Source organism: Argiope bruennichi, chromosome 3 (genome assembly GCF_947563725.1).
Source record: "Argiope bruennichi chromosome 3, qqArgBrue1.1, whole genome shotgun sequence".
NCBI lineage: Eukaryota > Metazoa > Arthropoda > Arachnida > Araneae > Araneidae > Argiope > Argiope bruennichi.
Genome location: NC_079153.1, coordinates 4,508,162 through 4,524,627, shown reverse-complemented (window position 1 = coordinate 4,524,627; position 16,466 = coordinate 4,508,162). Strand labels below are relative to the sequence as shown.

General features: G+C 28.3%; 1 protein-coding gene across 1 annotated transcript in view; it reads right to left on the bottom strand.

Moving 5' to 3' along the window:
- LOC129964288 (muscle calcium channel subunit alpha-1-like) overlaps positions 1-14,162 on the bottom strand; it is a 293,395-nt gene extending 279,233 nt beyond the window's left edge. The window contains exon 1 of the mRNA XM_056079056.1: positions 13,965-14,162. Coding sequence (XP_055935031.1) covers positions 13,965-13,983 — 19 coding nt within the window. The 5' untranslated portion in view covers positions 13,984-14,162. The remainder of the gene's footprint in view (positions 1-13,964) is intronic.
- Between the last annotated feature and the right edge of the window lie 2,304 nt (positions 14,163-16,466).

Here is a 16,466-nt window from a genome sequence, read left to right as displayed (position 1 = left end):
CAATTAACTTGTAACCACGTCGAAATGAATCATGAATCAATCTTATCAAGGCCATTGTCCTTTTCCGTAAAATTATTTAAATGAAAGAGGAACGCATCCTTTTATGACATTTTAATGTGTTACTGTAGCAACTGTGTTAAGTTGCTTTGCTTATGTTTCAATTATCTTCATAATAATTTCAAAAGGTAGCGTAGAGACTTTTCTTCATAAAACGAATGCTGAAAAATCATAACTATGCATCCCTTAGTGGATATAAATTTCAGTCAGCAAAAGCTTTTATTGCATAATTAACCCTTTCGTTAGAAAGCAATGTGAAACAATTTCACTTCGTTTGATTTCAAACATACAACTGTCATTCGTTTTGATGAATCATCAATAATCCATAATTAGTTTATCATAATACTCGTCCTTCTTGATTGTCGGACCGTGGTGGCCTGATGATAAGGTCCTGAACTCGGAACTGTTATGTATGTGATCTTGATGCTCCTTAAAAGTGACCTCGAGGATCAAATGTCCTTTCGCTAGTGCGATACGGAAGTTTGGAGAAGGAGTGCTGCCTGATGTGTATTCCTCACCGTCTGAACGGTTCCGTTCAAAAGTATCCCTAATGGAACTTTAAACACGGCGTTATTATAACCAAACTAAACATAATTGATTACCTTTTTTGAAACAGAGAATCTTTTTTATTGCATTATTTCTGGGTTGCTTTTTTATAATTAGAGAGAGGTCACATTTCCATATATTCACAAATATAAAAGATGCTTATTATAAAGTGGACGTCATTTCTCCTCTCTTGTATCGGTACATCAAGAAAAGCATCAGAAGAGCCCTTCGCTATTAAAGAAATAGATAGGCATTTGTAGTCAGCAAAAACAAATGCCTAACCACTGGATAGACAGACCACCGCTTCATACTCTGATCACGTACGTAACTGATCAGTGTTCTCCCTTTCATATTCTAGAGAGCTTAATTTTAAGATAGGCGAGAATTTGGCACATCACAATATTTCTGGATTTTTCTGAAAATCATCGAGCCGGTCTAAATTTCCTAGACTGAGGATTAATGGCAACAATTTAAAAACCCTGTCATTTTCCATGAAGTCAGTTTTAACTTTTTTTCTTTTACATCACCATTTTATTTCTTTTTTTCCCTCAGTAAAGAGTTTTAGGAGAACTTAGAAACGTAAACATAAAGCATATATTTTAGACATTAGAACCACCATATCTTAATGAAATTTAGGATCACAATATACTGTTATAAATAATCTTAAAATAGGAAATTTATTTTTCATTCATTTATTTACTCTGTTAATCCGTTGACGTATATGTGAAACATATTATATTTTAAAATGCAAAACTTTAAAAAGTGTAACTGGAAGGTTTTCAAAATTCGAATGCATTTTAACAATGTTCCTTATAGACTGGATTCATTTCAATACACAGCCATCAACCGAAAATGCACTTTATTCAACAAACGGACTTCTTGAACGAACTCCACGTTTTATAGCAACTGAATCTCCTCTCCAAGTGAAAATAAAGGAATAGCAAATCTCTCTCCGGTGAAATGGTTCGGAAATGACGAACTTCTCAGTAACCGCCGCACTGACCAGACCTTAACGTTGGGGGAGCCGAGCACTTGGAACGGATCCAAACGTCTTTTGTTCTCCACAGAGCTTACATCTCAAATCCGACTTCGGAGAGCATTTCATGCTTATTAAAGAGCTTAAATGCCGGATTTGCGATTGTGGTCGCCATACGAAAGGGAATAATGGAGAGCAACGATTCTTCGATGAACAAATATGAATTTAACAGCTAATAAATGACTAACATTGTTGTACAAATCCGACACTCTACATTCTCTTTTGCAATTTAAAACCCGATCATTCATAGGATGCAAGGTTTTTCTGATCAATATTTATTTCTTTAAGAAAGAAAACAGGGAAGTATGGTGAATCTTATATCAGAATGATAATGTGTTCAGCCGCCGAGAATCGAACGGTTGCACAAATTTTTTATTCGAATTCTGAAACATTGAATTTTTATTTCTTATTCAATGACCGAATCACAAAATGAAAGCTCGAACTTTAATTATTCAAACTATTCTTTTTCTAATGAAAATTCTTCAAAAAAATGCAACTGATTTTAAACATGAGCTTTGCACATATCTAAGAAAACGTAGCCCTTATTTTTAAATCAGCCATTTAATGAAAACGTCTGCTCCTCATTTATCGAATATATAATTGAACTTATATGTACAAATGGTTAAATTTTGTTCAATCGAAAATGAATGAACACTCTTCTTGCAAATGTTTGCCCATTGATTTTCCCTTCTTTTTTTATCGTTGTTGTTGCTTCCTTTTGGATAGATTCTTTTTTTCTGATAATTACATATGAAAGTTCAGAATATTTTTTTTATTTCTCATGGGAATTTTATTCAAATCAAAAATATAAATAAATTTATGAAAATTAAATGCATTCTAATCTGACTTAAGATTCAAAAGAAATTTTTAAAAATATAAATAAATTTGTGTACGAGTCCTACGAAAATTTAATTCCTATTTTGGATGCTTTTACTTTTAGGTTCAAGAACGAAATTATTGAGCAAAATTGTACTTTTTGTTATACTGCATAGATCCAAATCTCCTTTTTTAAATTTTGAAATATCCCATTTGTGGTTATGCGAAAGCTGAAAATGATTATTCATGATGCACACAACAATTTTTCTGGAGCGAAAGTATTCGGAATGCAAAATATTCTCCGTCCTTACTTTCCTCCTATAGTTATCAATAGCAAGGTCGGCATCAATTTTTATATTAAACTTTATTTTTATTCAGACATTAAATTTGAATACGGTTTTATCTAGGATCTCTGTTTTTATTTCGGATAAATTTTCTATCCAAAACTATTCAATTTAAATAAAATCATTAAATTTCCAAGAAGATATCTTAGAATACAAATTAAAATAAATCAAATATAATATTAACAAATTTTAATTTATTTTATTCTCATTTATCAATTATATTTTGTTTAAATTCTGTACTGGAGTGTGAGATAAGATGAGTATCTGAGCTGCTGGTGCCTAACGGTGGTGCTGCAACCGAGCTGATAACGTTCAGACTATTTGGGGAAGTAAACATTATATAAACCAAAAATCCTTTTCATGGAGCCGTTTTGGTTTGTGTAAAGGATTTTCAAAGGAGTCATCTGATTTCTCTTGAATATTTTATTTGCATCGTTGCATTTTGGGCTTAGTATGAGCGATTTATGCTTATTTACTTATAATAACATATAATATTAGTGGTAAGTTCAATCTTTAACAATTCATTTACATTTTTCTTTAATAATCTAGTTAAAACCTTTACCAATAACACACATGAATCTGCAGTGGCAGGATAGATGGATCATGTCGGATAAAGGACGCATAACATATGAATTCATACCGGAAACAAAAATTATAAAAAGACTATTTCACCCGATGATAGTACAAATCATATCGGGGCATAGAAGATTTCTAGAATACTTCTACAGATTCAGAAGGATGCAAGACAACACATATATATAAAGAGAGAAAATAGGTCCAGTCCAGCAGTACATAATAGAATGTGTTGAACTCAAAGAAATTATAGGAACACTTATTATGAATAGTAATTTTAGCACAATATTACAATGCACAGTCAATTTAAAAATATTTAAAAGAATGATGGAAAAGATTTCTAGCCTTTTACGAACAGTTTGAAAATTCCTTAAACTTTATTTGGCCATTTTTTTTCTTATGTAAAAATTTGGATAGTGAATGAGCAGAACAGCCAGTCATAATAATCCCTGTTTATACGGCTTAGTTCTGTGGTAATGGGGTAACTGGCTGTAATTTTTAAAAGAAATGAGTCATCCGTTACTACTAAACCGCTTTTCTAGCCATTAAATCAAAAGTATCTGATCATCCGAGTCCTTATTATATCGTCTCGTTTGTGGCACGATGGATTTTGTGAGAATGAGGGGGCAGTCTAGGATGATATTCCAGCCTACTCCAAGCATGCTAATTCATACTTTCGTATTCATTTACAAATGTAAATGGTACGAACGTATGATAAGAATAAAAACAGATTAAAACTGGTATTAGATAATTTTGAAAAAGCTTATGCTCCTCAGTTAAGTTTGTGGAAACTTAAGGAAGCTGATGCTGAATGATTATTTGCACTAGCAGTCAAAATGAATGCTGGATTCAATTTTTAGAAGTAAAAGCGATAGGGCTCATTGCACATGAGCAAGTGAAGAAGTCGAAGGTGCTGAATCATTTTATTTTTGTTAGAAGAATTGTTCCACTGTGTAAAAAAAATAGTTTCATTTTTTAAAGAAATTACATTTTTATTTAATTAAAATTAAAAGATAATTGCATTTGTATATCATAAACGCCATGAATGAAAAATACAATGTGATTCCTTTCAACGCTGTGATCCGGTCTTGCTCTCTCCGGTATTTACTTTTATTGTTAACATCTAATATTTCCGGGGTCCTTTGAACATAAGTGTGAAGGATAGTCTGTTAAGAAAAGTTGGCATTTTCACCACTCAAGATAAAAGTAGATTTCTCTAGCTGAATATCCTGGGAAGAAACCGTTAGAAGGAACTGTACTGATAACCTCAGATAATTATATGTTGTAACATAAATAAGCATTTAATATTACATTTTTATATATCATTTCAGCATACATACAATAACTGAAGTACTACCAATTCTTTAGACGGAATGACATAATATAGTGCCAAATTTTTATTTCCCTATAATTAAAGGGTGTAAAACATCCTTTCCTTCCTATGTGGAAGTTCTCTCCATGCTGTTACATTTGGCAACCCACCTAACATTTAATCCTTCACTAACTTCAAATAAATGTACTTGTTCTATATTATGTCAGTTGTTAATACAACATTAAAAATTACTCTTTAAGAGCCAGGTTGACGGTTTGTTTCATCCGGCTCACTAACTTGTGAACGGGCTACAAAAATGAATTCATCATTTTTGAATATCTCTACTCTACAGCATCAAAATCGACTGAACGTTAAATAAAGTATCAGATTCGTTGGATTTAATAAGAATTTCAATGCACCTTGACAATTCTTTCACAATACAAGTTCTGGCAATATATTATAGAAAAAAACATATAACAGCGTTAGAAGGTTTTGACAGAATATTAGATATCTTTCTTCAAATCCAAATAAATAATTTTTTAATCTATTTTGATCTTCATAAAATGTGAGTGGAACAGTCCTGCCAATCTGTTAGCAAGGGCCCTGAGGCTTAAGGATGGAGAGTCATTGATAATTTATTTTCAAAGTGTCATTCGAAACATCCATCTTTGGAAAGCTATTAATCTAAAATACAGACATATAATATTCACACGTAGAGTGTAAGAGAGAAAAATGAGTTTTTGAACTTTTTCTCTATCTTTTATCAGTATCAACGTCTTTAACTAAAACTTTTGATTCCATATTCAAAGGCATCTTGATTTACAAGGTTTTTTTTTATTTCACTATCTATCTTTTATTTCTTTTTTGCAAGCAGAAAAAAAATAAAAGTTTGATAGATGCGTGGAAATTTAAGGCGAATAATTTTTTACAAAACAGAATGAAATAGTAATTATACTTCAAACCACTTTGTGCATAAATTTTCGGTTAATTTATTTAAAATAATATCAGTTCTTTATTTTAGAATGAAATACATTAAAGGCAGCCGATAGTGTGTATGCACGTGTGTGTTTTTCATTTTTGAGTTATTGTTTTATGCAATATCGAATTCTTTTATTTTATTTTTTTTTCAAAAATTAAATATTTATGAAAAAGTGTGAATAAGATTTTTTTCCTCCTTTTTTTCCATTCAAAAAGAAAAAAAAATTTCATAAATGCGCTCAAAACTTTGAAAAAAAAATATTCTCTAAATAACCAACTGAAAGGCTTTATTCAAAATTGCTCTATTTATCCATTACTTTTTATTTCTTTTATTTAATCTATATCCGAGCAGACTATTTTAATTACGCCGAAATCGATCATTCATGCGTGTGTGGGCTTCAATCTTAAATTGAATTATTCATGGAGAAGTTATTTAACATGGAATGCTTTTGATTAATTTTAAATGTTTCAAATTATGCATTTAGGCAAGGAATTTTAATGCCTGAAGTTAAATAAATAAAAAGAATGAATTAAATGTTTACCAAAAATGCAAAAAGATATTCTCAGATGTTCTGGTTAAAAATATACTATCGATGTTTTTAGTCACATATTTTTCTCTTCAGTCTTAAGCAAAATAAATTTAGAACAAAATGCTATTAATAAATAATCTGAAATTAATAAAAATAAGAGCTTTTCATTCTATTCTAAAAACAATGAAATGAATATAGTTTTGGCGATCCATTAAAAATTCAGAAATATTTATGCATTCATCACACAATGGTGATTATCAATCTTTAAATGTCATTAAGTTTTCTTAACAATACAAAAATAGATTCAAAAGAGAAAATCCTTTAGTTCATTCTTTTCACAAGAAATCTTAGTAATTTATTTACGGAAGTGATGCCTGCTTTGTCAAAAAATAACAAACAATTATCGATAAATGCAGACATAGGTGTTTTAAAAACATTTAAAATATAATCAATAATTGCTTTCATTTATGCAAAACAAAGAAAACATCCCACCAACTCAGCACCGCAATGTAAAAAATTTCCATGTTGTTGTTGAATACAAAACATTATATCCCTAGAGTTCCTATTCTGGTTACCTTTGTTCCTTCATTTCTTTTAAAAGCATTAAAATTTAATCAAAACTCGTATTCCTCGCCTCGTATAATAAACACTCATATGCGCATCTTATGAATACAATATTATATTTCAAGGATAGCTTGATCGAGATTATGAATGAGCGTAAGAAAGTCAACAAAAATGCAATCACTTCAAATTTTCTTTAAAAAAGATCTCATGGCTTAAAGGCATTTTCGTTGATTATCAAAAAGTTTGGAAACTAGCATAATTATATCAAAGAATTTTCTAGTAACATTTCTAAAAAAACACTTTTAATAATAATTGTGGCTAATAACAAAGGAACTGCTTTGAAAAAATTGAAAATATTCATTAACAAATTATTAAACCATAGTTTACACAGAAAGCGGAACGAATTTTTCAAGTTTGTAAGAATTTGTCCAAATAAATGTTTCATCAGCATCTCTAGCAACATAACTGTTTCTTCATATTGGAGTTGTCAGTCAATAGTCTCTTTTCGGCAAAGTCCATAAGACAAATATTATAAATTCAAGTTTCATATTGATAAAAATAAATATTTACAGAACTGGACACTTTGAATCAATTTTTAACTACTTTATCGTCTATATAAGTAATTATCGAATTAAAACTTTATTTTAACGATCATACAGAAAATTATGTTATTACCAATTAGAATGTGTTTATTATCTTTCTTAATAAACATTAATCATCTAAACAATGGCTCCTACTTTATCTCCCTTTTGAAATATACATCTAAAATTGTATCGTTTTTAATATATTTCCTCTTTTTTGTTCATTTCCAAGCAGTCACATTAACACAGCGATATCTACAATAGTTTTGCCAAGCTCGCTGCATAATGATATGTTTGTACCAATAACATCATTATCGGTTTTTCTGCATTCAATACTCGGGCGAAACATTCTTTTATTATTTTGAAGTGTCACGAAAGTCATTTATATCATGGTATTCTTCTCATGAAAGAGATTTTAGAAGGAAAGGCACAAGGAATTCTTTTCAAAGAGCTTCTATACGGTATAAAAATAACAGTAGTAGATTCTCCGATTTTGTTTTGCAAATTTTTTGCGTATAGTTATCATATCCATGGCAGTCTTCGAATTATTCCCCAAGTCTACGAATGATGAATATAATTCTTAAGTTTATCAAATGAAAATGCCTATCCATTTTGGCAATAATGGGTCATTTTTGCTGCATATCATTATGCAGCAAAAATGACATTTCAAAACGTTTGCACATATTTAATAATGTCTACTATGCATAAATAAACAGGATTTTGAAAATCGAACTCCTCATTCATTTTAAAGAGCTATGTCATTTATAAAAGTTATAATGTCATTCTGAAATTCATCAGTTATCCATAACAAGGAAATTTTAACACTAGTAGCTATTATTTTGCTGCTTGTGGAATTATTCTTTAAAAACTTACTACTTGGTTTAAATCCTGTTCATAAGTAGTAGGTACACTAATTTTGACTTGGTTTTGACCAATGACTTTAGCTCAAATTTAAGTGAAAGCAGAATTCTTATTTTTTTAATCATATTGCTTAATTTTTAATCTTTATTAAAAAAATTAATTTTTGTAAAAATTTCTTAATTTTAGAGAAATTTAACTGTTTCAATGATGAGAAATATAAAAAATGTTTAAAATTAATTTTTTCATGTAGCATACAAATGTTAGTATAGAAATTATTGCATTTTTTAAATAAAACCATTCACCCTTGAAGCATGGACTACGACCACACATGGGTAATTTTATTTTGTAAGGACTGTAATTAAATATTCAAGATTTTATGCATCAATCTTTTCTTAGAAAAGCATTTTAATACATCAGAATCTCAGCGATTTCATTTGACGTCTGTCCACTTGGAATTTGAGAGTAATGCATCTTTATCGGAAACACATTTTTGTGAACAGATGACTTAAATAAATATAATATTCAATAATCCAATTTAGTTTTAGTAACAACTGACAAGGTTAAGCCTGAAATCCCAAGGTTAAAGTTCATACAATTCCCATGTCAAATTTTATGTTTGTTTTTTTTTTCTCTCAAGGGAAAATAAAACAAGCACTTATAGGCTTTATCATGTTCTATACAAATAGAAGTTCATATTTGTAATTTTGTTAATCTTCGAACCAAGGTATAAAATATCTCTTACATTAAAAATTCATTGAAGACGGAAAATGTTTTGTTTTATTTTGTTTAGCTAAAACGGCTTACATCAGTACAAAAGTATTTTTGAATCAACAGTATTCTATAATAAACTAAATTACAAATATAATGGTAAAGCATAGCGTAGTTAAAGAACATAATCGAAAATAGTTATGTGCTTTGTTTTGGATGCGTTTTTAATCAATATTATTCAAAAACCAATAGTCTGATGTAGGCTACAATCACAAAATGCTCACCAGAATTCGGGATAATTGAAAATTTTTCATTCAAGAAAAATACAACTGTGAACCAGTTTCTCAAAAGTTACCCCAGAAAGACAGACTCCTAACTCCATATTTTGAGTTATCCTACACGTGGTAACATCTAAAAACTCCATGATCGTTTTGGCCAACAAGCTATGCCACATTTCCCTTGATAATTAAGCCTTCATTTATGAATTTTGTAAGATTAGCTAAATGAAATGAGATTAGAAAGGCAGCCACAACCAAAAAAGAATTAAAATCGATAATTCCTGGTTTTTATAAGAAAACCATATTTTTTAATTACACAGAATTTTTATATCATTATTCCAATAACATATTCGTTAGAAACATTTAAGAAGATGTGAGAAGTTAGAAGAAAATTATATTTAATTTTTTCTTAACAAATAAAATCTTTATAATTCAGAATAAATATTTAATGACAATTTAAAAAGTAATAGTAAGCAAAATGAAATCATCATGTCTCTTCAACTAGAAAGAATAATACACACTGAAAATGCTTAAGATACCCAAAACTAAGGAAACTGTTAGTAATTTAAAATATACCAATACAATGCATTATATTTAAGGATATAAGAGAAGCAATCTATAGAAGTAGTGGAAAGTTTAAATCTCCTCTTTTCCCTAAAATAAAAGATACCGAAAACAAGAATTATAGCTTAATATTTTGAACATGAGAAATGTTTCAAATGCTGAAATAATCACTTTGCTTCAAACATCACTAATTATTCTTTAAATAATTGTATTTACAATTTAATAACTCATACATCTATTATGTTTTATTAAAATTAAATTCATATTTTTTAAAGTTAAATCTAATAAAATCATGTATATATCATTTAAAATATATAATTCCTTATAATTAATTTGCTGACTTAATGTGATATTTGAAAATATGCAAGAAAGATATATGGATGGTGATATGTATAATAAATACGTGAATTTAACAAATGAAAAAAGTGTGTGGGGGGGGTATGTGTGTGGGGGGGTATGTGTGTGTGGGGGTATGTGTGTGTGGGGGTGTGTGTGTGGGGGGGGGGGTATTGTGGGGGGGTATGTGTGTGTGGGTGTGTGTGTGTAAGAAGTGAGAAAAAAGAACAATGTTGTGAGTGTAGATTCATCTTGAAAAAAAACTCCAATAATGAAGAAAAAGCATAAATGAATTATCTTAAACTTGAAACATAATTTAATTATTTAACGATAATTTATTGTTCGGTTATATTTTTGAAAGAATTTAAGCTAGAGAAAGAGAGATAAATGAGATGCTCAAAATTCACCGCTGAATATTCATGGCCGGTTAGATAGTTGGCAACACGTCTAAAATTATTATTAACTCAAAAGAAATCTTTTTTTATCGAAAGTGAAAATAAGACAAAAGAACTATCGGCAAAACAATTTAGTTGATTACAATTATAGCTATCAACATTAAAACATTAGAAAACATTGAAAAAAAAACCGTCACTTCTAAACTACAGAAGTAAAGCAGTAGTGTTTTCATATTCCTATAAATAGTAAAAAAAGAGAATACATGTATATCTAAAAATTCATATGTCAAAAAGTCTTTTGATAACAAAATTATCAGCATGTTTAGCATTGAAAAGGCATAAATAACGAATCAGAAGCTAAAATGCTCGGATATATATGACCTTTTGATAGCTATTCAAATTTTATCTAACTTTTAAATATATATTCAAACAATAAGACATATATATTCAGACAAATCAGACATTTTCACGAAGTGTATTCGAAATGCAAGGGAATTATAATAATTTTAAACAGAAATTTTGTTATACTAACATTTAATTTAAAACGTAATATTTTTTCCAGAAAGCACATTTTTTCTCTTATGTTAATTAATTATACCGATAAAAGCATTTTCCAATTTGTTTTCTATTTTCTATAATTGACCTTATGCATAACGGACAAAACTTTCATTAAGAGATCATAATGCTAATTTAAGAGACCATTTTAATTCGTTCAGTTTATAATAGATTTTCTTCATATTAATTAAAATAAAATAATCAGAGAAGAAAAAAAAACTATTCTCTTTTTATTAGAATTTTTTTTTAAATTGCATCTCATTTATAAGATTAAACACTAAAAAGAATTATATATATATATATATATATATATATATATATATATATATATATATATATATATATATATATATATATATATATATATATATATATATATATATATATATATATATATATATATATATAATTTTTATTAAAATTTCATTTATTAAGTTTCTTAACGAAAAACTCCAACAATCTTCTTGTAAGACAAATTCAAAGTAAATTTTATCACCTTTTTCTTTCTCTTACTGAATGTCAAAACTTCAATCATCAAAAATATTAAATTATGATAACAACTGAAGTAATTCAATTTTATTAATAAAATTTATTATTTAAAAAGCAATCCTCGCATAGCTCATAGTTCTCAAATTGAGAAGATTTTAAATTATACATTATAACATGTTTAAGCAAAATGTGTTACGATGTATAAGTAACCTTTATAATGAAAAAACTGACATTCCTTAATATTTTGTCTGAAAAAAAATATTAAAGAATGCTTAATGGAAAACAATAAGGGAATAAAATGACTATACTAGTTTAGAAGTATTTTCTCGGTGGAATGTTTTAAATAGATAATACCTAATATAAATTATTCAGCTAATGAATAATACAAACGTTTTCAGAATTTAAAATGTATTCTTCAGTCCCCGATTTTTTTTTTACGGTGGGCGTGGCAATATTAAAGATTATTATCTATATTCCTATTATAAAACAGTCTTCATAAAAAGCTGATTATCTATTTTATATGCTTATCAAAATTTGTATATTGTTATAATTACGCTTCAAAGTTAGATATTTTTATTTTTATCTGGAATTGCAATAAAATTATTTTTATAAAGATAAAAATAATTCTTAACTACTAAAATTATCTTTATTACTTACATGAATTAAAAAATTAATGTATTCACTTCACTAACTTAGCGTTTTGTAATAAAATATAGATGCGTAGACAGGTAAAATATATTATAATTATTTTTTGAAATTAATATACCATAATTATTTCTTTAAGTTATTAAGCATTTAATTTTAGTACTAAACACAAATTGTAAAATTATTGAATTTAAGTCAATTTTTATCTCCCTAAGAAAAAGAACCAAAGTTTTAGCTAAACTTGTTTTCTATAAAGGAGCAAAAGTTTTATGGTGATTTCACTGCGATACTTCAATGTTTAAACCTTTTGTGAAGCCACATTAAAGTACTTTTATTGTTACAGACCAAAGTGGATCAAATTCAGAAAAATTGCCCATTTAAATTCTATTTCATTACAATTTGAAATTTTAAAAGCGATCATTTTAATACTGGTCAAATTAAAATTTTAATAAGACTCATTATTTATAGAATTTTTCAAGTGCATCATTTCATAAAAATTGAATTTTTGGCATTCACTTTATTGTTTGTTTTATTTTTCCTGTTAAAAAGTCAATTTGATTAAAAAAGAAATTTTTTAGAACTCCTAAAAATACACTTACTGAAATTCTTAGCAAAAATATTCGTAGCTCTAAATTACCAATAGTCGACAAAGATATTATTCAAAAATTTTAGTTTATTATAAGAACAATAAAATGCCTTTAGTTTGTCTTTTAAGTTAAGAAAAGAACTACGTTAAAATACATTTCATAATAAAAACTTTTATGAAGTGTAAAATATTATTCTTAAAATGTGATATTTAAAAATAAGCGATGCAAATCCATCAACGTTTACTTCCAAAATTCCAGTTTAAAACATACTACTGCATTAAAATATTGCGGACATTTTAACAATACAAGTAGCAGTTTCATGATAAATTATTTGCATGGTCAAATTACAATGCATGTGGCAAAAGAACATTAAAAATTCCTTTTCTGAATCATTTTAAATGGCAGATTTCACTATTTGCTTTAAAAATCAATGCAATAAATCACAATACTAAATGAAGAAAAATTATGTTTATAATAAAAATAGCTATACGTAAAACTAAAGCAATCTTTTTTCATCGCCTATTGCTCATTGAAATTTTCCTGTGCATGCAGCTTGCAGTCCTGAAAAAATCAGTTCCTGAATGAAATTTCACAAGACTGGGAAATTTTATGTAAAGAATTATTTATAATCATAACTATAATTCATTTTTTTCTGAAAAATATAATTATTCTCTAAAAGCATTCAAATATATGTGGTAGAATTGCGCACAACTTTATAAGGATTAAATATTAAATTTCTTTATATTAAGGCGATTCAATATGAATGCAGACTTTCAGTTTAAAGTTCTTAGTAAGCTATTAGATTTTTTAAAATTCTTCTTTCTCTTGCCATCACAATAATTTTTTTTAAATTATTACAAGTGGACGTCAAAAAGTAAAGCGCACCATATTATATTAGATTTCGTATGCTTGTTTAGTTTTTCTTTAAAATTATTCATTTTAAAATGCAACGAATGAGTTTAAAGTTATGAAGTGCGTTCTTTAATTGTCGTACCACATTTTTTGATGGAAGAAATGGATTAAAAATAATTTTTAATTAATCTATAAAGAAAAGAATATTTTCTCCTCTCTTCTGCACACAAAAATTGTCTTTACACAGAATTTTTTATGAAAGTAGAGACAATATTCTGCAAGGAAAAAAAGGAGAGGGGAAAAAAGAATAGATATTATTTTTTTTCTCCAAAAAGAAAAAAAAAGAAAGGTACTCACCATCTGCAGCTACGGCCATCCTATTTGAACAAAAAGCTCCGAAGTTTCTATATCCAACCAAATAAAATAATTGTAAAATAAAAGGAAAAAAGCATGGAGTTTTTCCTCACGGCTTGTGGAATCGAAATCCAGCCATCTCTTGCTTCAAATCCGCTGGAGAGTTGTTCTCTCCCATCGGCTATCCATCCGGGTAACGGAACACTGGAGTGACCGATTGATCGGCTGTCAGCCGCCCAGAAAGGAGCAAGGGATAAACTGATAGCAGCGCCCTCGTGTGGACCTTACATGAAATTGCTGGATGAGAAGTAAGACCCGATTTAGGGGATCATTTTTTGTGATCTTCGTTTTCTATGCTACTTTTATTTCTTTTATAATATCTAAGAAGAAGAAATGAAAGGGGAATCAAATATATACATTGGATATTAAAAGTCTTCGAACGTTACAAGGCATAGCACGACAATGTTGCACAAGGCTAAATTTTGATACGTGGCTAATGTATTTTCCTGTCTTAAACATCTTTACAGGATGCATTTATAAATAAAGCTGAGAAATTAAAATAAATATGTTTATTGTTTGATATTTAAATAAATTGTTTATTGTTTGAAGCATAATAACCCAAAGTAAAAACTAAAAAAATGCCTAATGTACGAATAACATTCACAAATTTTATTTTTATTTTACATTCCATGGTAGCTAAGATGCAATTGAACTTTTAAAAATTCTCCTAAATGTTCTGACGAAGTTGTAAATAGAATTATTATTTTTTTTCAAACAATTTTGCTTCATACTTTTCACTAACTGGTATGGTTAAAACCAACAGCTTAAATCTCCCGCCCATGCTCGTTTAGATTCAAAGTAACTGACTATATTATTGTCGATTACTTTTACCGTAGCAATAACATAGAAATCGTAGAATATGTTCGAGGTCAGAGCCATGTCCAGAGATAAAAAAAAATATCCCAAAGAAAGTTTGTACTTACTCAATGAAACATATTGTTTCATATTCAAAAACATAATGAGTTTTATTTGTCTAAATCTCTAAAAATGCACCCACTCATTACTACCTTTCTTCCTCCATGTTAACAACTTAGAAGAATTTCGTTAATCCTATTTTCCGATTTAGTTTCTTTTAACTCTCTAAAAGACCACTTTCTTTCTGGTCATGGTATATTAAAGTATTTTTAGGATGAAGATCGGCTTAAAATAGTGGTTTAGCTAGTTTATTAAATAATTTAATTCGATTAATTTATTAATTTGATGAATTAATTATTAAATAACAAATCAAGGCATACTATTTTGTACGAAATAAAGAACTGAAGCATCTAAGTTTCTGTCTTATTGAAAAATGGGTCATTAATGGGTTATGCCAATAATGGCCAATTAATTGGTTATGCCAATACGTAATTTCATGCAAAGATTGATTCACTTTGTAGGAAACATACTTCTCATGGCCCTAGAAAGGGTTAACATTGACTCGAAAATGAAATCTAGTCTATAAAATGTCATTGTAACAACCAAATAAATGGAAAAAATCAGATTAGAAGTGTAGAAAAATCATTTAAAAAGCATCAAAATGTCATCTGCACACCCACCATTATGATTAAAAGGCCAAAGATTATCCACAGTGGTGGATTTACGTATTTTGTGGCCCAACATGTGGCAATGCATATGATGAAGCCTATTCATAAGTTGATCCATTTAGTTTCATAGCACAATTTTAACATGTTAATAATTTATTTTAAGTTACACTCCAAATTTCATTCATTTTGTGAATAATTACTTGTTTTTATTTATATCTTACATTCCAGGGTGCCTGGATCCATATTTGAACATTATATTATTGAAGAAGATATTTGATTTTATAAATATTCTACTAACTAAATGAATGTAATGAAACATATAGTGAGAACCTTACCAGTTATACTTAAGTATTACTGGATTATCTTTATATTTCATCAATCATAGAATTTTTATTTTCTTATGCACTTATTTATTTGGAAAGTCGGAAAATAAAGTTTTTCTACCGACCTGCCTAGATCAACCTGTAAGTCCCAGGAAGCTTCAGACTCGGCCTTATTGGAAATCTGTCACTGATTATTTAGCGATACTTAAAATCAAAACTTATAGTAAGAGCTTTTGGATTTTATTCCCAAGACATTTAAATAGTTTAGACCTTGATTTTGTGAAGTTAAGTTTTGATATCAAATTAAAAGGAACTATTTATTTAAATTTCACAACATTATTTATATAAATAAATGCTATGAAAACATATAATTAATACAACTAAGTGCTTTTACGTATTCAGATTTGATGATGAAGCATTTTGCGTTTTTTTTTCGCGTATAATACGAAGGCTTTTTATATTCTTTGCATATGATATTTAAAATGCATGAAAATTAGGAATTTGATAGAACAAGGCTTCTTAGCTTTTTTTATTTGTTATTCAATATCAATAACAGAAAATTTTATTTTCTAACAGTACACGAAGTGGATTTTCGCAAT